At 41.2% G+C, this 21,865-nt stretch overlaps 1 protein-coding gene across 10 annotated transcripts in view; it reads right to left on the bottom strand.

Annotated features, from left to right (window-relative positions):
- The window catches only part of TSPAN4 (tetraspanin 4), a 443,427-nt gene that overhangs the window by 69,097 nt on the left and 352,465 nt on the right, over positions 1-21,865 (bottom strand). For all 10 annotated transcript variants that reach the window (XM_080405636.1, XM_080405637.1, XM_080405640.1 and 7 more), the window contains one exon: positions 9,783-9,974. In XM_080405636.1, coding sequence (XP_080261762.1) covers positions 9,783-9,845 — 63 coding nt within the window. In that variant the 5' untranslated portion in view covers positions 9,846-9,974. The remainder of the gene's footprint in view (positions 1-9,782; positions 9,975-21,865) is intronic.

Genomic DNA, 21,865 nt, shown 5'->3' with positions numbered 1-21,865 from the left:
GACAGAAGTTCCCCCAAGATGATAAGAGCAAATGACATGACCATGCTGCTCAGCTGACTTATGATGAGCTGAAGGGGGAAAAAATTAAGTCTAAAATTCAGCAGTTTTCCCTTTACACGTTATTTGCCAACCCTGAGCTAAGTTTGCAATGGGACGTCACCTGCTAATTATAACAACAGAAAATTTCTCTTATCTAGGAGTCTCAAAACAGTATCTAGAAACTGCACTGTATGTGTATGTGAAGGAAATGGTGAAAAGCAGATGGTCAAGAAGAAAAAAAAAGGACAAGGTAGAGTATTTTATCTGTATTTAAATTCCACTGCTGGTTTTCTCCCCAGTTTGCTGTTCTCAAATGTCCTGCACAGAGGCTGCTGCATCAGATGCACATGGGTCAGCTTAAAAAACGAACAGCAGTCAGTTTGACTGCCTTAACTCTTTAACTTAACTCCTAACTCTTCCTTAACTTCCTTTCAGCCACTGGGGAACTGAAATGTCTACAGCATCAGATCAGCTCTGGCTACACCTTGTATAAGCATTACCGATTTACACCAACTAGCCTCCATTTCTTTATCTGCAGAGGTAGATACTTCTGAGCTTCAGGTAACTCTAATCCTTGAAGAAAAAAGCTTGTGTTGCACAAATTTAAGCAGCAGTGTTAAGGTGGCTAAACCAGCAAATGAATGATTGGGAATATAAGCACACATGCTTCTTAGAAAGCCATGGGCTTACAAATCTGAGGAGGTAATTTTATTGTTAAGAAAAAAAAAAAGATCAAATGTTATGCTCAAAAGTGACATGTCTGGGCTGGTAAGGAGCACACAAGTTACTTGTCCTTTACTTTTGAAATGGGAGCAGTTCTGTTGCCTACCAGATCTTGCAGGTGACCCTAGGTTTGGAGCAAAAGCCCATCCAAATCAGCAGAAGTCAGTCTAATAGGTCAGACCTTGAACACATCTGTCCAGAGACTGCAAGCTCTGGCAGAAAGCAGGCTTTCTTGAAAGTGTTTTCCTGACCACCAGTCTTTTCCAGTCTTATGCTCTGCTCTTCCACCAGGAGGTTCATTGGATTACTTAACTGTCCTGGTAACTGGATGCACATGAGTTATCTCCAGACAGTAGTAGGGCAAGATGAGGCTTGGTTTCTGGGTCCCCTTTTGAAATGTCTCAGAGCCAGGTTTCTTTTCAAGAAAATCTTGGCACATAAGAGTTGGTTGAATGTTGAGACAAAAGACGGGGTGAGGGAGGCTTTCTGAGCGACAGAGGATCTTGAGCCTGCATGAACTGTCAGAGAAGCTGAAGTTGCTACTACACAGCTAACAGCTACTAGTTAGTAGATTAATCAACCAGGAGTTAGGAGGCTGGAAACACTGAGAGTCATTTAAACAGATTAAGCCTTCAATTGATAACAAATTAGCATAGCTCCAACTGACTCCTGCACATGGCGCTGTCATGCCGACTGCCATAAAGCAGCATCTTGACAATACAAAAAGAAATGGGGACATCAGGAAAAGGTTCTTCACTGAGAAGGTGGCCAGTCACTGGAACAGGTTCCCCAGGGGAGTGGTTACGGCACCAAGCTGTGGTCAAGGAGCACCTGGACGATGCTCTTAGCTATATGGTTTAGTTTTAGGTAGTCCTGTGAGGAGCAGGGAGTTGGACTCGATCATCCTTGTAAGTCCTTTCCAACTTGAGATATTCTATGATTCTATGACTCAAAGCATATCAGGCACTAGTGGTATTGCATCTGTCTATATTACAAAAATGAATACACACACCCACACCCACCCCATGAAGTAAGTCCTTCCTACACATTGAGCCTAGGCTCAAGACTAAAAACAAGAGGGAAGGAAAACAGCTTTATTCTTTCCTCTGTTCCCAGGTCCTTTGATTAATTGCTACCAGAGCTGAAGAAAAGAAGAGGGGAAGGGACTCAGACAGGTCCCATCCACTCCTGAGTTTCAGTCACAGCCAAGCAGAAGGAGCTAAAAACTGAAAGGCAGCGAGGAGCAGGTTCTTAATGATAAATGAGAGGCAACAAAACTAGGGGACCTTGGTGTTCAGTACTTAAGGGTCCAAACAAGTAGCAAGTTAGGGCTTCATACGCTTTACATGTATCTATGTACTACACAGAGAAGTGTTGCCCATGATGTATAATGCTCACACAGGCTGTGCGCATGCATCTTCCTGGTCTTTCCATCACTTCCTTGCTGCTATGGCTGCAGCCATGATTTCCCTGTTTTTTTCTACTCGGATTGCTTGAAGAACACAAGCTCATGTGCTAAACTGGAATGAGAATCTGCTGTTTGGTCTGTAGCATTAAATTACCGAGATGAAGTCATTCACGGGCTATTTCTTTCCCATTTAGTTGCTTTGAAATAAATTTCCTGTCACCAGTGGAGTTTCAGCTGTCAGCTCTCTGGTTGGATCCAGTGACACTATTGAAAACAGTAGGGTTTTTTATTCTCCTTTTCTATCCACTCATTAACTTTTTCCTAATTTTCTTTATTGCTATTTCACTTACAGATGAGCTGGCTGAAATTCAGAAAACTCTCAACAGCACAGTACAAAACATCACGGGCACTCATTTTCCCCTTGGACTGTTCCATAAATAAATGCCTTTTGATGTCTGCATAGTCATTCAGATATGTATAGAATATCAGCTCTTTCCACAGCTGGTCCTGACCTAGTATCAAGGTTTAATTCTGATCTTATTCATTCCAGCAACTGTGATGAACTCCTCGCTTATTAACACGAGGTCCTCATTTAAATTAAGCTGAACACACAGATCTGTCTGTTAATGATTTTCTTTCCCCTCCTTATTAATCATTGTTTCAGCTTTTCTAAAAAAACCCAAATAAATAATCAGGCTACCCACAAATCAGGTATAAGGGGAAAGAGGGTGTATGTAAGCCATCTTCTTACTTATCTAATCCTTGATCTGATGAACATACCTAACCTTGGTGCTTTATAAGAAGCCAGCCGGCGTTGGGTAATCAGAGAAGGATCAGCATTTTGTCTGCTTCAAGCCCTTTCCCCTTTCTAATAATTCCTGAATGGGCAATACGTACTGAACAATCTCCTTTGTCAACTTAAGGTCTACACAAGCAAGACTCATCTTCTACCTCTTCTGATTGGACTGTTGACCAAGTTGCACAACCCAACCAGAAGCAGAAGAACGTGGGTTTTGTGCCAAATGACTGGAGAAAAAAAGTGTCACAAAATCAAATGGTGAAATAACAGGATCTTGTTTCCTTCTAGGACATGTGTTATTATTTCAGTTGCAAGTGTATAGAAACAAGGTATCTATACATGTGTGCTGTAATAACCAAATAGACACAAAAGATTTTTCCTTCACAAAGGGTCACTTATTTTTTCCAGTGACTATGATTTCCTGGACCAGAAGTTCCTTTTGCAAAAAATTTACATTAGACCATGTTCACATGCCCTTTCTGACAGCTTCTCTGAATGGCCTGTTTCCCATTTAACTGAATTGATTCAACTGAATTGAACATTGCAATTAGGCTGATTGGCTCAGCTGGGATGTCCTGCAGTGGAGCTCATGGAAACGAGCTAATTGTGCCAATTAGGCACTTACAACAAAATTGAAATTGAGAACTAACTTTGCTTTGGGATATTTATTTATCATTTGGACATAATACATATGATGAAAGAAATCAAAATTGTCATTACTATTATGGAAACATGGACTAAATACTTCTTAAAGGGCACTGTACCACACAGGACAACTAGACATGTTCTGCTGTGACCAGAGAAAGATGAAAAAGGCACTGAGCTGAGACAGAGCATTTGGGTTTGCTTCATAGCTCTCTCACTATCTCCCAGTGCAACCTACTCAAGGCACTTAGTTTCGCTTTGTTGCAGCTCCCCATCTGTCTAATGAGGATAATAATACTTCCTATTTGTCTTATCTATTTAACTGGTAAGCTTTACTGGTCAGGGACCTCCTCTTACCAGGAGTTTTATACAGAATGAGCATTCTGATCTCATGGGCTGCCTGCAGGAGATACTGTAATACAGATAATAAATAACATAATCTGTCATGATTTAACATGTAAAGCTGAGATTTTTCACCTGGACTATCCATGGAGTAACAACCTTTTTTAAGTGCAAGCATACAAATATAGATCTACTACACATGTATGAAAGGAAGAGAATTCATGCAATTTAGCTCCTCAAACAGAGCAGTTAACCTAAAAGACAATGTTTACACAGGCAATTAAGGATCAGCTAGGTCAACATTTGAACACGAAAGAGAAAAATGTACTTTATCAGGCATAAATTTCTTAATCAGAGAGCAATGGCACATGCACAGGTACATACAGCACCTGACCAGTCAGTTCTATGACCAAGTCATCATAACTGCTTCTGCTAGGTGGTAAAGCAAGCTGGTGCCTCATCTTCTGCAAGAACCCACCTCAGCTGACAAGCACATCCACTGCAAGGGGGTTAACAGCACTCAAGCTAAATGTTTTGCTAAAATTCACAAAGATGTTGGATACGACTAAAAGCTCTGATAGAGATTAAAACTATAACATATTTGCAAAGGGCAAGGGAGCAAAACCAGATTCCTACTTTTGTTTCAAGATAGCCTATAGAGATTTGCAGTACAGCTAGATGATCCTGCAACACAGGATCAAACACCTTTTTTTTTTTTTAAAAAAAAAAGTCCATAAACTAACGTTCTCAAGTCAGACTCTTAGCTCGTTACCTCTGTCACCTGTTCAGGACAGTGACCCAGCCCACCAGAACAGGGCTGCCATTTTCTAATTACAGCTGAGCCTGTAGCAGAGGGATCTCTATTACACAGTCCTGAGCAAGCAGAAATGTCAAAGGCATCTTACTGAAGCAATGAAGTATTGTTCCCCTGCTTCACTCATCAATTTCCATCTACAATCAAATGCAAGACTATATACACCAGGTTGTTATATTTTCAAGAAATGCTAGTTGCTCTGATTTCCCTAGGGAAATCTAATGATGGAAGAGTTTATCTTCTTTCACACTGTAGCTGGAGCAAATAAGAATCATTGCAAATATCCATTCTTTGTTCACTGAGATCTTAGACTGACAGCTGCACGACTTGCCCCATCTGCGTATTTTTGCAGAACACATAAGATAGTTGATGTTTCCTTGTTATTTTTTTCACACTATTTTAGGTTTTCGTATTATTCTAATCCTCTGAATGCAGAGGAATAGGAATGGGCCTGTTATAAGATTAATGAGGCGTTGTCCTGACTATACATTGCCACTGAGTAAAGAGTATCTGCCAGCTCCTTAGTGGACACCAGGTAAGTCCTTTCAAGCCAATAAAACTGTGAAGCTCAAGACTATCTAAACACTATTCAGAGAGTTAACGTGGATCATCCCTGACTATTGCACACATCTATGCAAAAGTTTCATTTACAGATTAAATATTACTTCTGCTCCATCCGTCCTCTGTTACTTAAAATACTTTGTCTGCCTTCCTTTCTTTAAAAAGCTGTTGGCAAACACCAGAGGTAAGCAATTATTATCATTTACACCCAACATCATCACAGCAGCCTAACACCAAAGAGCTTACAGGTTTGCTCTGACAACCCATTACAAATGTCATATGTGGAGAACACAAAGATACAAGATCAGAGTCTCATCTGCTGTGCAAGCAAGTGTATGAAATACAAATACACTGATATATCTCTTGCATACTGCTAATTTCTCATCCACTCCAGCAGGCTCCTTAGGAAATCTCATTCCTCACCACATCATCAAACAGTAGCACTGTTCGGAAGGCAAGACCATACACAAACATCCTGCTCTGCCTAACACACGTAAAATTCTGCTCCTCCAATGCAGGTGGGCTGAGCTAGTAGTTCTTCTTGATCTGCTCCCTCCCAGTCCATTTTAGGATGCCAGGGGTGCTTCACGCCTCCTACAATATCTCCAATGTTTTCCTTCAAACCACCCACACCAATCACAGCAGCACATCCTCCCAACTACATTCTTCCCCAGCTTGTAACTGCCACACCCTTTCCTCTTCTTTTAGGAAGCAGGTCAAGAGGTGCTCCTGTTGCATGGGAAATTTGTCTTTCCAGTCCTCGCAGGCCTAAAGACGACCACCAACTTATCATTAGGATGGGGTGTACTACAGGAGATAACAGCAAGTGGAGGTCCAAATTGTTCCTGGTTAAAACCAGACATATCCATGTGGTCTGTATGCTTCTGCTGCCATACGTGTCTTCGAGGAGATCTTAAGGGCATGATTTCAGAGCAGGAGACAACAGGTATACAGTATAGGCAGAGTATCTGGAGAACCAGATGACATTCACATCACCTTTATTATTGCCCATGGTCATACTTAACATCCCAGGCTTACTTTCACACTGTATCAGGCAGAGGAAAGGGGGAGGTCAGTGAAACTTGTAGCTCGCTCAGAGATACACAGTGATGTTCTGCTCAATGGAGCAATGTTTGATCTTATATATATAAGTTATAACTTGAGTATCTGCCATCCTACCATGACAGGATCCCTGGGAATTCCTCCAGCTTCTTTTATTCCTTTTCTTTTTGTCCATTCCAAGCCCCACTTAATCAGACTACTAAAACAAGCAAGAGACACAACATCTTGGCTTTTATTTCTTGCTTTCATTTTAGTACTTAGTTAATAGTTTTTCATTGCTTTTAAGCCCACCACAAACCTGTTTCAACTGCCTGCAGACCTTGTCTAACTCCTCTCCATTCCAGTTCCCCAAGTTTGTTTAGCACATGTGTCTTTGTCTAGTGCTAGGGCTGGCCTAGTATCAGGAGGTGAGGGCAAATTAAGAGAATCAAATACATTATCCAGTGAATAGTGCAACAGAATATACTACCCATACAATAAAGTAGCCTCCATCACCCCATAGCAAACACCTGTGCAGCCAGACTTCATTTCTCTGTCTGTGTACTATCAAAGCTCCTGTTTCCAAATGGAAGCACAAGTTAGCTAAACCAAATGCTGCACAAGAAGATATAGTAGTGACATCACACATGAGCAAGACAACTTACTCCATGAGTTGCTGTCACATTTGTGGTAATACCTTCTGGAGACATAAATTACAGGAATTCAGTTCAAAAAGCAATCTTAGCTGCTACCAAGAACAAAGCCAGATGTTAAGTGGTGGCCTAGGAGATACAGAAAAGTGTGAGGACTTGATCCTGCAGTGACTGTTAAACACAGCGTGTCACACACACGCAAGGTTGCCAATACGTGGTAGCTTTCCCTTTACAACTTAGACAGCAAATCCTATCACAGCCCAGCTGCACCAAAACAGTACTCCTAAGAAGAAGAGGCATTCTCAGGGATGTTTAACAAAACCCAGATATTTTGGGAAGATATTCTTTCCGTTTTGGCAGATCACAGTGTTGGGAACATCTGTGAAACAGGAAAAAGGTGAAGAGATTTAGCAACCAGCAACCATGCCCCCAAAGAACAGCCAGGTTTGATACCCAGCAAGTGCTTTCATGCAAGCATTTATTTTGCTACCTACATTACCTAAAAAAATGGGAGCTGGCCAAAACCAAATGCCCTGGCCCTGAACTTAAAAGCACTATTTCAAACACTAGTCAAACAGAACCAGCAATCTGGGAAGACTAAGAACAAACCTACATATTAAGGCTTTGCTTCCAGAAAGAGAAGCTCCTACCACCATCTGTTTCCCTTCCAAATGGATAGACTCAACAGAAGAGCCAACAAGAACTCAAAAATCTCACTGGTATTCAATGAAGGTAAGTATGTACCAACGCACGTTTTGGAAAGTTACTCTAGACTAAAGAAAAAGTGAATTCAACACAGACTAATGAAACTGTATTTCTACCCTCTATAGCTGGGCTTATTCAGAATTAAAGTAGCTGTAATTAGCTCTAACATAATTCAATTTTGAAGAAAATTGAGTAAAATTAGAGGCCATGCTGAACAGCTATGGTAGACAAAGCTAAGGACAGGCAGAGTGAAATGCTGGTACCAAATCAGATCAAGTTTCCCAATTCTTCCATGCAAAGAGTTCATAAATGAATTTGGATTCCTTTGCATTACTTAATTTGATCCATCAAGTAGAGTCCTTACATCATGCCCCGAAGGGCATTAGATTAGTCCTTACAAGGTGCACTGAAGGCATTAGATCCCAAGCACCGTGCAGCGTGTGGTAGTGGAAGCACTACCCAGAAACATCTGCATCTCTCTAAAAGGATGTCCACTTATGGCTGGCTGAGAACATTCACTAGCTGCAGCAGTGACAGCTGATTAAGGGTGACTTTGCCCTTGTCAAAAGGAGAAACAAGGGCCATACGAGATAAAAGGCTGAACCTCTTCCAGTACTGAGGACTGACTGCCACATCCTGACCTGATCCTGACACATAAGATGACACCACTTATTGCCGGTTACACCTGAGCTAGGACTTCAGTCAAAAAAGCACAAAAGAGGTGATTAATTTTGCACATATAAGCTATTCCATTAGACTTGGCACCCTGTTGACTCCTGCTGCATTGGCATTGAAGCTGTAATCCAGTAATTACATCTGGCTGGCCAGACACTTCCTCTACAAAGTGGGTATTTATAAGACTGCTAAAACTGTCAAGGACTTCCAGCCTCAGATTCTGACTTCAGCCTTCCCAGTATAAATTTCCACTCACCAAATTGTCTTAATTTCAATTTATGTTGCTCATTTTAGTTTCAAACCACCTACCTACCACATAAATAGCCCTTACTAGCTTAGACTGACTAGTCCTGACTTTTACTGGTTAAAAATCAGCAGGAACAAGTCTAGGGTCTGGAAAGAGTCCTCTGTTGAGGCTTGTAATCTCACAGTCACTTGAAGATTTTTACAGGGTGAGTTTTTCTTGGGGGCTGTGTGCCTTGTTGACTCATTCTGTAGTTCCCAGGGAAGCAAAATGAATATGTGAAGCGCAGTGAGGAGCAGTCTTTTACAAAGGAGTCACCAGCTCACCAAATTAAACCCCAGCTTCACTTTACTCTGAGGTTTGCTGAACCTCATGATGAAGTCCTGGACTTGAGCAGCAAAATCACCTAACTTTCTGGTCTTCAACTAAACAGGACCTAAAATGCATAGTAACACCAACTACAGCAGGCACTCACTACTCACAAGTCCAGCTTGGAGTGACATCAAGCTAAATATTGATAAAATACACCAGGGACGTGGCTCAAGCCTCTGTTAAATCATGGGCATCTGGCACCTTATTAATCTTTGATTTCACAGCAGTCTCCTTGTGCTGGCACCTTTGCTTCCTGACATCTCAGCCTTTTGAGAGTTAATGATTGGCAGAACTAGCACTGCCAAATCTGAAGGACTTCATTTTCAATTTAAACCAAAATCAACCTCTTCACAATGTTTCCTGCCTACACTGAACTTTCTGCCCAGGAATTCAGATCATCAGTCCTGCCAGGGTAGACATTTGGAGTAGATAACTACTAAAGCTGAGTAGAAAAATAATTCAAGGGTACACTGCAAAAGATGTCTTCACAAACCTCTCCCTCTTCTCTGCAGAGTTGAAGGAAAGCCACACCACTGCTATCCATTCCCTTCTTAGAGGTCTTGTCCTCCAAGGACAGGTTAAAAGCATGGTCAGGAATGATCTAGAAGCTCCTTAGAGCTATCAAATGCTGATTCAAATATGACTGTTATCCATGTCAAGTGGGCAACTTCTGTTGAAATACAGGACAGTAACATGCGTTGGAATAGTACCAGCACCTTAAGACAGCAAACACTGCAACGGCATAGCAGGTTAATACTCACACTCAGCAGGAGGCACTTGTTTTCTTTGATGGCGCCTATGCAGCCCACGAAGCCAATGATCATGACAAATGTCCCTGTGACGATCAGTAGGTTGGCAGCTGACAGGGATGGGAAAGAAGAGGAGAGGGTGGCAAAGTTCCCTTGGGTAACAGCCAGCCAGATGCCTACTCCAAGGATTCCACAGCCTCCCAACTAGGAAAATAAAGAGAAACAAGGAAACTCAGTTATTGTATCCAAGCAACCCCACATACTAAACCATATCAATATGACAGTGGTGGTATGGCTCTGATGATGTAAACCCAGCAGTCACACCTAATAAAAAATCATCTCTCCCTATGGCACTTTCTGGAAGGAGAACAAAGGGGAAAAAAAATATAGAAGGGGAACTCATCAGTGAGACGTAACACTCCAGAAAAAGACATAATTTCCTAAATCCAAGACACAACTTCAAATATCAGCTCTCCTCTTCCCTAGTGAAAAAGCAGACACTGAGTACAGAAGAAATTCTGAAAGATTCAGTTCTCAAAGGGATAAAAAAAATCCATATCCTATTTAGCTACCTCAGACAGCTGCCCATAACGGCTGAAGTGCTGTTCAGCCCATCCCAATGCACCATCACCCATCCCTAGCACATGCCATGAACAAGTCTTGTCAGAGCATCCCCTGGTACGAAACTTCACACCTCTTCTTAGTTCGTTCCTGTCCAAAGTCTAGCCTCCCTTGGAAGCAAGAGAGCATTTAGAGTGTAAAAGGGGCCAGAGAAGGAGGGAGAATCCTCCCATAACATTAAAAGAAATAAAACCCCACAAAGAGATGTTTACTGCTAATATGGCCACTGGTTTGGTAATTCAGTCCTCAAAAGAGGGTTTGGCTGGTTTAGGAAAAGTTTGAGAGGGGAGCAGTAGTACAGGCTCCCCAGCATGTGAGCCAGGAGAAGGGAGGATGCCAGTGCAGGAAGCAGCCACCACAAAACCATAAAATTTACAATTATTATATACACAAGGAACTTTTAAAAAACACAAACGGTTTTAAGCGTGCTGCTTATAATTGCAAGAAAGCCTGCAGAATTGTAACAATCTAAGTAAAGCTGAGCAATTAAATAGAATTAAACCAAAGGGGATTTTGCATTAATATACAGTCACACAGCAGAGCATCACTTAGGTTTCTTTATTTCCTGCTCTCCCTTTAAAATAACGAATTTTTATTGAGTTTTATAATTGCACTTTATTATCCAAATCAATTAAAGGCTAGGAAAGAAATTGTGTTCAGAGTAGTAAGCCAGACATAGAAGCACATCAATTAAATGTCTGTATAAAGTGGATGAACATAAGGCAGCTCATGAACCAGGGGAGGAAAAAGATAGAGATAATCCTGGGGCCGAGCTAAGCCTCAGAAATGAAACACAGAAGAGAAACACAAAAGCCAAAGCAATTTCTTATACTAATTGGTAAGGTTCCCCCTCAATAAGGGACAATAAAAGTGGCTGTGTCTCAAAGGCAGGACTCCTCACCCCAGTTCTAAATCAGTCTATTTCATTCCAAACTATGCCTCATTGAGGCATCAGCCTGTGTGTCTCCACTGAAAGGAGGCAGACTCCAGGACACAGGGACTCAAATCACCTTGTTCAGCAGCCTTTTCACATACAGGCATCCCGTATCACCACATTCGCCCTTTTGCAAAGTGCCCTCTACAAGCACCACAGAGAGACAGTCCATGCCTTGACCATATACACCATATACACCAGGAATACCTCCCCTCTATGCCCACTTATGGACAGTGATCTTTAACGTGGTCTAAAATGACTAAAGAATAACCAGGGGAGAGGAGTGGGAAGAACATTTAAAGAAGGTAACCCATAGAAAATAATTTAGGATAACCAAGGGGGTATAAACAAAAGCTATCAACATGGCGCAAGGAAAACAAAAATTGGAAAAAAAAATAGGAATAAATTCCCTAAAATGATAATAAAACTCTGAAGGTCTACTGGACTACAGAACAGCATAAAGGAGAGGTGGCAGACAGCCAAGTTAAAACCAAATGGGCAGAGCACTGAAATAATCAGGAATAGCACTGAACTGGTCGAGGAACGGGATGGGAAGAACCGTGCTTCTGCCTCCACAGCCTGGTGGATGTTCTGCCTCCAAATCAGCCTGGGAGCTACAGGCACAGCGAGGACACAAATGGTCTAATTAAGCCTAACGAAGGCAGACGCGCAGCAGCAGCAGAAGCATCACCTTGCAATATGTTTAGCCATTATCTTCAGCTCTTTGTTCCGAAGCAATTCAACAGCACCAATAAGAGGCAGCTTATTTCATCACCTTTTTTTTCATCACTCCATCACAAACTATTAAAAAAATAGTTTGCATTATGGGAATTTGGTCTCACCAAGGACACTACTGTGTCTAATAAAGGCAAGACAGACCGGCTTGCCTGTTCCTCCATCACCCATTAGGCATCATAAAGAACTTAATGCTTGAGACATGGTTGTCCTTGGGACATTTGATTCCAGCATCATCTCCCTCCAAAGTCATTCTTGCCTGCAGAAACTGGGAGCTCATCAGTGGCTCAAAACATCACAAAACCAGGAGACAGTTCAAGCAAAACGCCGTGACTGAGGCTGTACCCATTTAGATCAGGGCTGAATATTCAGGTCAGCTGGTCAGCAGGAGCATCTCACTATGTTGCCCTTGATTCTGAGATAACACTAATACACACCAGGCTCTCTAGCAGCTCATTAGCTTCCTATTTTCTATGAGATAATGCACAGCTTTTTCTTAGATCGATTAACCAAACCCTGAAATGCACAAAGAGATCCTTTAAGCATTAAACCATCTGGTTCAAACTGGATTTCACAAAGTACTGGTTAGGAAATGTCAGCACACAGTACTGAGGGCTGCTCCACCTTCATTTAGCCCTGTTCCTTTTCCCACACCAGAATGTTCCCTCTTGGTCCTTGAACAACATCGCTAAGCTGCCACACCGGGCCCTGGGAGCCAAAGGCTGCCCTTAACTCTAGTCTTAAACTGCTCTTTGAAGCCCTTGCTCTGCCAGCCAGAGACACACGGCTGGAAGTCTCTGTCCAATTACCTTTATACACTCCAGCACCTGGTTAACGGTCCCAAGACCCCCCCAAGACATCACAGGAGCCTTTCCAATGACAGGCGAGTATTTTCTACTCCCAAACTCTAAAAAAGCTCACCCCCCCTCCCATTCTGAACTGAATAGCAGCATAATTCCCAGTCTAACATTCAGGGATCAGAGGGATCACGTTTGTTTATTCTGGATCAGAGTGAAAAGAAAACTGTTAGAGTTGGTTCTATGCTGTCTGTCTGTTTTGATTCCTTTGTCTTGGTATCTAAGGAGCTGTTAAGTTACAGATCATTTTACTAAGTCATTTATGGTGTTCCCTTTCCTCCACTTTTACTCTCCATACCCCATCTCCAACCCCCCGTCCTCGTTTTTGTCAAACAGTCAGTAGCAGAGTGATGACATACATGGTAAGTCTTGACAGCTTTCAGGGCTTGCCAAGATGTGAAATTAAACAAAACCAAAACCATTAACAGGGCTACTCTTGACAGTTTAGGGGCTTCCAAGCAAATGGTGAAGCTGTCATGGTTAAAAGATAAAACATTAAAACAAAAAGATTAGCAAGTAATCTACGGCTTGAACCTGATCTTATTGGCAGCCAAAGAAGAGTCTGTATTGACTACATGTGATGAGTGCAGGGTTGACTTTTAAAAAACAAAAAAAAATCCCAAATCCCCCTCAAAGATGCCAGGCTACTGACAACAGCATTTTTGTAAATTTTCTTGTGAAATGTTTAACACATTATTTGCCTAATTGTTCATGACAATACAGTCTCTCGCAAGCAAGGCAGCTCATGGAAAAATCTGGGGAAAAAAATGCAGCTTCCTCCAACAATTTTTTCCCCAATAAGTGTTGCATTTTCTTGGTCAAATCTTTTATTCTAAGGCCAAAACAGTGGGGCACCAGAAAGGATAGTGTCACATCCCTAAGTCTTAGGAGATTTGAGTTAAGTGTCTGTTTCAGGGCAGACATCAGCATAATTGTTGAATAGGCTGTTTAGTATGTCTGTGCCTGAGTTGCAAAATTGTGAGTAGAAAGATAAGAGTAGCAGGTTCTTTGCAAGCCCCGGACTTTGGAATTGGCTGTAGGAGGAGCAGTTTATTCTGCTCAAGTCAAATTGCTCATCGGCATTTATACAGCGGAGTCAAGCAGTAAAGCAGGTGGCTTACTCTAAAAGCATAGATTTGGTCTGTCTCTCCTTCCCCAAGAGATACACAGACAGGTATGCACTCACCGTCTTGATAGAAAAGCTGCCTACAGAATTAGATCCTCCAAATTGTTCTAATGGGCTAGAAAATAAATTATTCAGACTTCAGTGCATACATTTAGAATTGATCTTACAGTATAGTAAACAAAGTAATCCCAAACAGCCCTGGATATATGCACGTTGTTGGAGAAAATTATTCTGAAGTTACAGCTACACACTTAAAACACTGCAAGAGAAATTGCCTCATTGTTCATGATAATGGTGTTGGGGTCCTTAAGTGTTTTTTTTTCATTGGGTTTATTACACGGAAAATGCATCTAATTGAGGCTTCTTATATTGTATCTGATTAGGATCTACCCATCATACCTCCTCCTTTAGATTAAAAAAAATAAAAATCTTGTGTGTTGAAGAATACACTGATAACAGAATCCAAGTAGAAGGTATGCCCAGCTGTTTTGCAGTTAAACTAACTCACTTGAAGGAATTTTCTCCCCCAGTCTCCACACATTTAAACTAGAAGGGCTTTCTCAATCCCACTTGCTATCCAGTTACTCCTGTGTGAATGAGCTTCCCCCTCTAACTATGGAGTACAAGTATATGATGGAAAAATCAGCCTCAAAGTATTAATAGTAGCAATGTGAACACCGTCCAGCAAATGTTCTCTATAATGTAAGGCATACTTAAATTACTGTTCCTTTCACAAGGCACACAGAGGAGGTGGAAATGGAATACATGTATACATTATCAGGATCAAACGAATCCAGAATCCTACATGGAAAAAGCAGAAGTGTGCGCACTAATGCAGAGACCACAGCGCTCTAACATGGACATGCGAAACAGCCTGTGGGTGTAGCTGCTGCCTGTCTTGGAGGAAGGAGCGGCCACTTCTGCAAAACACCTTCAAGCTGGCACTTCATGGCCATTAGACTTCTGAAGCCCCACAGACAACCATCTGCAGCACACCACCGCTACCAACTACCCCGGTGCAGGATGACTGAATGTGTAGATGGTGTCCCACCAGGTGGGTGGACACTAGCACAGCTCGTGTGACACATACTGGTAGTGTAGCATAGGCTGCATTTCTGTTGCTAGTCAGAGGTCTGGAATTTAACAAATATGGAATAGTATACAGAAATTTAACAAATAAAGGATGGTATAAAGTCTAATCCCTTTCTGCCTCTGATTTTAGAAAGTTAAATGGAGTTGTAAAAGGGGAACGAGGAACATTTCTACCCTTAGCGTATTGAGGCTCTAGAGCTCAGCAGTGTAGAACTGAAGGACACGTGCAAACCTCATGCAAAATGGCCATGATTTGAGCTGTGTCCTTTTAGCAACAACTTAAAAAGAACTAGGAAAAAAATACTTGAAAAAAGATCAGACCATGTTCCTGACAGTGAACAGAGTGGAACAGCAGCAGTCCATAAACACCAATGTGGGATGGGAAAGGTGAAGAGAGGACCATTATTCATTCTTCTTAAGAAAAAAAAGTCTAGGGGTTATTTGGTCTGCAGATTGAAAACCAATAAAAGCAAGTACTTCTTCACAAAACATTTAATTAAATTCTGGAATTCATCACCGTGGTTTTGTGAATGTCAAAATATAAGCAGGTTCAAAAATGGATTACACAAAGGAGGGCAAGGTATCCTAGCATTTATTAAAAATGACATTTTGCATGCAGCCCTTGCAGGGGAAGACCTTAAACTGTTAATTGGAGCAGCTGATAAAAATGTCCTGTTATCTCTCCTTTTTCATATACTCTCTAAGCATCCCATGACCAAAAATAGGGTACTCAGCTAGATGAACCTTTCCAAAATCATGGGCATTAGTATGTTCTCCTCACTTCACCCTCTTCCCCTCCCTAGTTTTAATGTTCACTTACAGTTTGAATTTGATTTTTGTTTTGCTTGCTTGCTTTGCTTGGTATCAGCCTAGGTTCAGAGACAGGGTTATAGATACAAACAACAATCAAAGAGTTAAGTTCTTGCTTCACCTTACCTACATATCATACTCTAGGTTTTGTATCAATGAAAGCATAGCTTATTTCAAACTCCAATTTAGAAGTCTGTTCATTCATCATATTCATCAAATTTAAAAACAACCTCAAAAACTCTTTCTCTCCCTCAGATCCGTTTGACCTATAAAAGCTGTATCTCTTTTCCAGTGGGTGTATGGATCCTATCCAGTCTCTATCAGCCTTAGCAAACTTGGAACAAGACCTGCTAATCTCTACGCAGGCAGTCCACTAGATTTTTTGCAGTTTGATATAGAACAGTTGCAGGGAATTCTACAACTTATGCCACACGTAACAGACTCTTGTGTTGGTGCAATCAATAGCCAAACTAGAAAAGCCACAGTGGTTATGCTCTAGTACATTAACAAAAAATAAAAGGATTAAATTCAGGATGAAATTATCTAACTGTATTTCTAAAGCAGAATAAGGATACCTCCACTTCAGCTCTTCACACACATGTACTTCCTTCTCTATAGTGCTGCCTTCTGTTCTTGCAGCCATGGCCCCTGTTTTCCAGTATTGTTTATGGAACCTGGGCAGCTGCCAGCAAATTTTCAGCTGTCATCACTCCAGAGTACTTGAGCTGTCTCATAATTCACATAAAAAAATCAATGAGAACTAGGTTTATGGATCCTCTAGATCCATGTAAAAATCTCCCTGATTTCCCACTCTAGGGACTAAGTCACCTTTTAAAGCTTGGCTGAACGCAAAGCATGTCCTTTCCACCCCATATTCCATCCACATCTCTTCAGCACTTTGATTGTCAGGCTGGCTGAGTCAGTGCAGTCCCCTGTAGAAGTCTTTTCAGAGAACCATAAATAAGGGCAGAAAATATTCCAGTTTATCAAGCCTTGGAATAGACCTCAAAAGTCCATTGGGGCTTGGGATTTCAACAGTAGGGCACATCATGAGGTTTGTACAGGGAAAAAAAAAAAAAAAAAAAAAAAAAAGAGCTCTCTAGGCCTCTGTTCTGCAAAGCCCCTCTGTAAAAAGGAACAAGTCAGGAAAACCTGTCCTTATCTAATTCAAATGGGCTCTCAGTTGCATTGCTTCTCAGACAGGCACGTCTGGTCTCAGCTCCTAACAAGTGCTAGCTCTACCCAGCAGACAGACATTATCCCACAGAAATGACACATCACAAATAGATGCTGCTCTATTCCAGGCCTCAAATACTTTCTTTTACAACAACATCTACTCACGGCGGTATGTCCTCTCAAGCCAAAATTCTGTTTTGTTCTGGTGTAATTTAAATCCATTTTTTAACTCTTTCACTTACTCTATGACTTACAGGGAGATGCTTTAAAAAAGTGCAACTGGATGAAGCACAAAACATTTCAAATAGCAGTATCTTCAGCTCTGCACGTAAGCAGCTAAAAATTAAAAGCTCTGTGAAACTCCTTGTTTAGCCCTGCCATCCCACATTCTTTTCATTTTCCTTAAAAATTAGTTTCAAATACAAAAATCTCATTTTGCAATATGGGCTTTTATGTACACAAGCAGCAACCAAACGCCTCCAAGAGTTGCAGGCTGGTGTTCCCTGCTGGTGTCAACCAGCATGACTGATCAGGCAGCACCCTGATCAACAACAGCCAAGGATCTGGCCAGGATGTCATACTAGACTTTTCCTTAGGAGCTGATTAACATGCTGTCTGCCTCCTCTTTACAAGCCACTGTCTTGTCAGTGGTACAACACAACGTACAGCGCTCAACATGATTTCAAAGAAGACATGACGCACCATCTTCCTTGGGCCTGAACTTGATACCCTGCGCGACAGGGAAGCAACCATTACACGCATACATGTAGCTGAGGTCTACAGTCCTAACCCATCTTCTGCCTGCCAGCACAACATCGTGGCATTCATACCCTCGCTGCCCTCTAACTGCTCTGTAGTCTTGTCACAGGGTCAAAGAAACACACTTCATGTTCCTTTTAGACACTTCACTCCTATAAATAGGCTTTGGTTTAGGATATTCCATCAAGTGCATGCACCTGACAAATACCAAGTCTACTTTGGAGCTCTATGTGGGCAAAGGAACCTCACAAGAAGGGCATTCATTTTCATACTGTCAATAATGGAAACATAAAATGCTGCTTTTTCAGTTATCCTTGTGGGGATTGAGCCTCAAAAGCTTAAGAAATTTATTATTCTTCCCCAGTTCAGCTCCAGCACTAAATTGCAGTCTCATACAACCAAAGTAAATTTGGCGACAATTGAAGACGTCGAAAGACAGAATATCATGCTGACATCCCGCTAATGGAAAAGTGAATAAAAAGTCATTCAGTTAATCCCTGCTGTTTTATGAGTAGCATTCCCCTGCACACTTGTTCCTCTAAATCATAGTTATCTATCAACTACAGTTGCAAAAGAACCAAACTACAACATTTATGAGTTAATACACCCAATCTAAAAGTGATGCTTTCCTTTCATGGGCTCAAAATTCACTGAAACGCTTAAATGTGTGCTCAAACACATCCTTACCCAAGCAAAGCATTTAAAGCATGTCCTTAACTGCCACTGACTTTAATTAGCCACTTCTGCAGTGCACTTAATTGCCCCCTACAACAAAGTCATATCACCAAGGATGGAAAACCTTTCAGAAATAGAACAGATGAGGATGACCTATTAAGGCAGTGTGGCTGATAAAAGATTAAACATGATCACAGAATATCACAAATTGGTGATTATCAGTGTCACAAGAATCCAATTTGGAAATTTGCCTAAACTCTAATTCAAATTAAGGATTATGAGTAAAGTACTGAATTAATGACAACCCAGTGAAATGCAGAGCAGATGCGCGAGTCGGAAGAGGGAAATGGATGAATACTCAACAACAAAAAGAGTATGTCTCTTTTCAGGTTCTAGCTTTAACTGCTGCCAAAATGAAAGTGTTAAAGCTTTTTCATCTGCTGTTCAAATGTAATTTCTAAATCCACCTGGGATTACTGTAATGAAATCAATATGGCTGTAAAGAGGAATACATGCATGAGGTCTGGAATCAGAATCCATCAAGTGAAGTTAAATCTTTTAAAAAAGAAGCAGAAATGGAAGAAAACTGGGTATGCTCTGGAGTCCCTGTTCTGTCCCATCCCTAAAATAACGTACAACCTTTTAAATTACTTTGTAGTATAAACCAGCAAAAGACCAGATCTGGGGCCCTAGACTGAATTTTAGCCACCTGTTGTCACATAGATAGCACTACATACTGAAAGCAATAGAAGTAAATAAAATGGTAAAGTTTGGTCTTTTATACGGTATAAAGGCTGTGATTTCTGTAAAGAAGATTATTGACAGAGAATTTTACCTAAGCCATTTGGTGAGATGCTGAGTGAAACTGAGGATAATGACCTTCAAATAATGACTCCAGAGGCCACAGCTCAGTTCCTTGGTTGACCACAGATCCCTTGCATTGGATAAAACCCAGATTTGGTGTCTTTAGTGATTTTCTCTCCCCTAGAGGCATTAGATGGGTTTAGAGTAAGAGGTAGTGAAATAATAAAATGATAGGGGTTATATAAAAAGCAAAGATAAGCAAACAGGTTTCTTAAGGAGAAGATGAGAGAGGTGGTTTTCCTATGTCATATTACTCAAACTTCTTTAAAAATGTGCTAACAGACACAGTTGGCAGAAAAATAAAATTAAAAACATTTTTATATTGCATGTTTAATCCATCCATAGAGGTATGTAGATTGCACAAGGCTGGTTGCTATAGGAACAACCATAGTGAATACAGATACTATAGTTGAAATTCAAAATTAGTTGTGTATCTAAAAAAAGAAAATTGCTGATACTATGGAAAAAAATGACGACAGCTAAAGCTGATACCCTCCCTCATAAAACCTTTCAAAAACTAAAGAGTCTTGACTATATAAACCAATATTTGATTAAATAGTCTGAACAAAGAATCTCCTGCAATGCACCCTGGCAGAAGTTGGACTTCATTCTGGAAGCTGAGTAAGATCACAAAAAGAGTCTCTGGTTTCAGTCCTTCTATGGGGGGCACGTAGCTTTTGCTAACGGGTCTGGCTCTTTATATTTCAAGGCTAATTTTAAGAGCATCCTTCCCCAGGTCTCAAATTGTGCTGATGTATTCCACTGTAACTATGGTTAATTTTCCTGACTGAGACCTTTTCAAAGACAGGGAAATGGGCTGTCTTTGCAAACATACGGTCTACATGACAGAACAGGTCTTCCCCAGTTCCACCAGTAGCAATGCAACTATGCCACATTCTTCCCTCCCGTTCACCTTCCTGAAGCTCACTCAGCAGGCAGTAACAGTGTCAACGAGGATATATAGGGTCACCATCAAATACTGCTTTTAAGCCCACCAGCTGACGGCAGAGGGCTGGTGCTGAGGTCGGTGGGAACACCCGCAACACAGGACTCCCTTCCCTCGGTCCCATCACAGATACTGTGCCTGCGGGCTGCTCTCCCTGACCAGGTGCCGGCAACACCTGGGGAAATACAAATACATTTTTTTTTTTTTTATTTCCCACCGCTCTCCAAGTCCCTCCCCAAAAAGCACAGGACTCTTGGGCTAATCCCTGGCATGCCTAACCCTCTCCTTGAGGAGCTCAAGCCCTGCTCAGGAGTCAAGCCCATCCCCAGCAGGGACAGGGAAGTTTGGGGAAGCAGTAGGAGGACTTTTACACCGTATCTCAGCTCCTTTGATAAAAAAAAAAAAAAAAAAAAAAAAAGCTGTGGGACATGACTCCAGTGTAACCCTTCTATCTGAATGAGTCACAGGCGTAAAAAATCTAATTGCTATTTGAGAGGCTTCTCAATATTCGTGCTTCCAGTAAAGCTAGAGACACATCCTAGTCCGTATCAGAACAACACTATGGCATCAATTAATGGAAATAACAAAAAGTGTGAGGTTAGTGTTGGGTTTAAAACAAACAAGAAAACAGCTGAAGTCCAAGATGGGGGTGCTGAGGCCTCATGAATCAAACTGTACAATGAAAGACTGGTTCAGATCACTGCAACATAATTTCCCACCTTCTCCTTTTATTTTTATTTTTCCCTCCCCACCACCAGCCTCTGCCACATTTCACAATGAAAACCAGTTACTCTCTGGGATGCAATTTAACCCCTTGACTGCCGTAACAGCTCACATGTAAAATGACCACTCACTATCCTAGTATTCTTTCCTGTATTAAAACAAACCAACAATCACCAAAGCCAACATGTATCCAACATGCAAATACAAACATAGCTCCATGGAGAACAGGTAATCGTACCAGCAATAGCAATACTAATGATGAAATGTGAAATACATTAATACTCAGCGAGACTTTCCTTTTCTGAGGTTTAGCTTTCCACAGAGATGGGGAGGAATGACCAAACTTGTACTCCACAACTGGCTTTTAGTAAGAACTCTTTTTTTAAACAGTCCCATCAATAAGTGCCTCACATGGTCATAGGAAGGATTTCTACTATGTTCAGTATTGATCCCTGATCAATAACGAAATTGTGAGCAATACTCACCCCCTAATAACAAGCAGCCTCACATCACAAAAGCTCATCTTCTTTCACTGAACACAATCAGAAAGCTGAGAAAAATGCATTCTGAATCTTTCATGGATTCTTCTTAATGGATTGTTAATAATATTTGAACAGGCAAACAAAATATTTACTGCTATCGCAATTGCCTAACAATACCATGTAAGCAGTCCCTTGGAACAAAACCAGTGTTGTGACTGGAATAACATCTCTCACTTCAATAGTTCAAATGCCGTGTCAAAAAAACTATTCTAATGGGGTGGGAGTACAAGAGAAA

This window comes from Falco punctatus, assembly GCF_963210335.1.
Source record: "Falco punctatus genome assembly, chromosome: 10".
Classification (NCBI taxonomy): domain Eukaryota; kingdom Metazoa; phylum Chordata; class Aves; order Falconiformes; family Falconidae; genus Falco; species Falco punctatus.
Note: the sequence above shows the minus strand (reverse complement) of the source record. Positions and strands in the feature narration are given on the sequence as shown.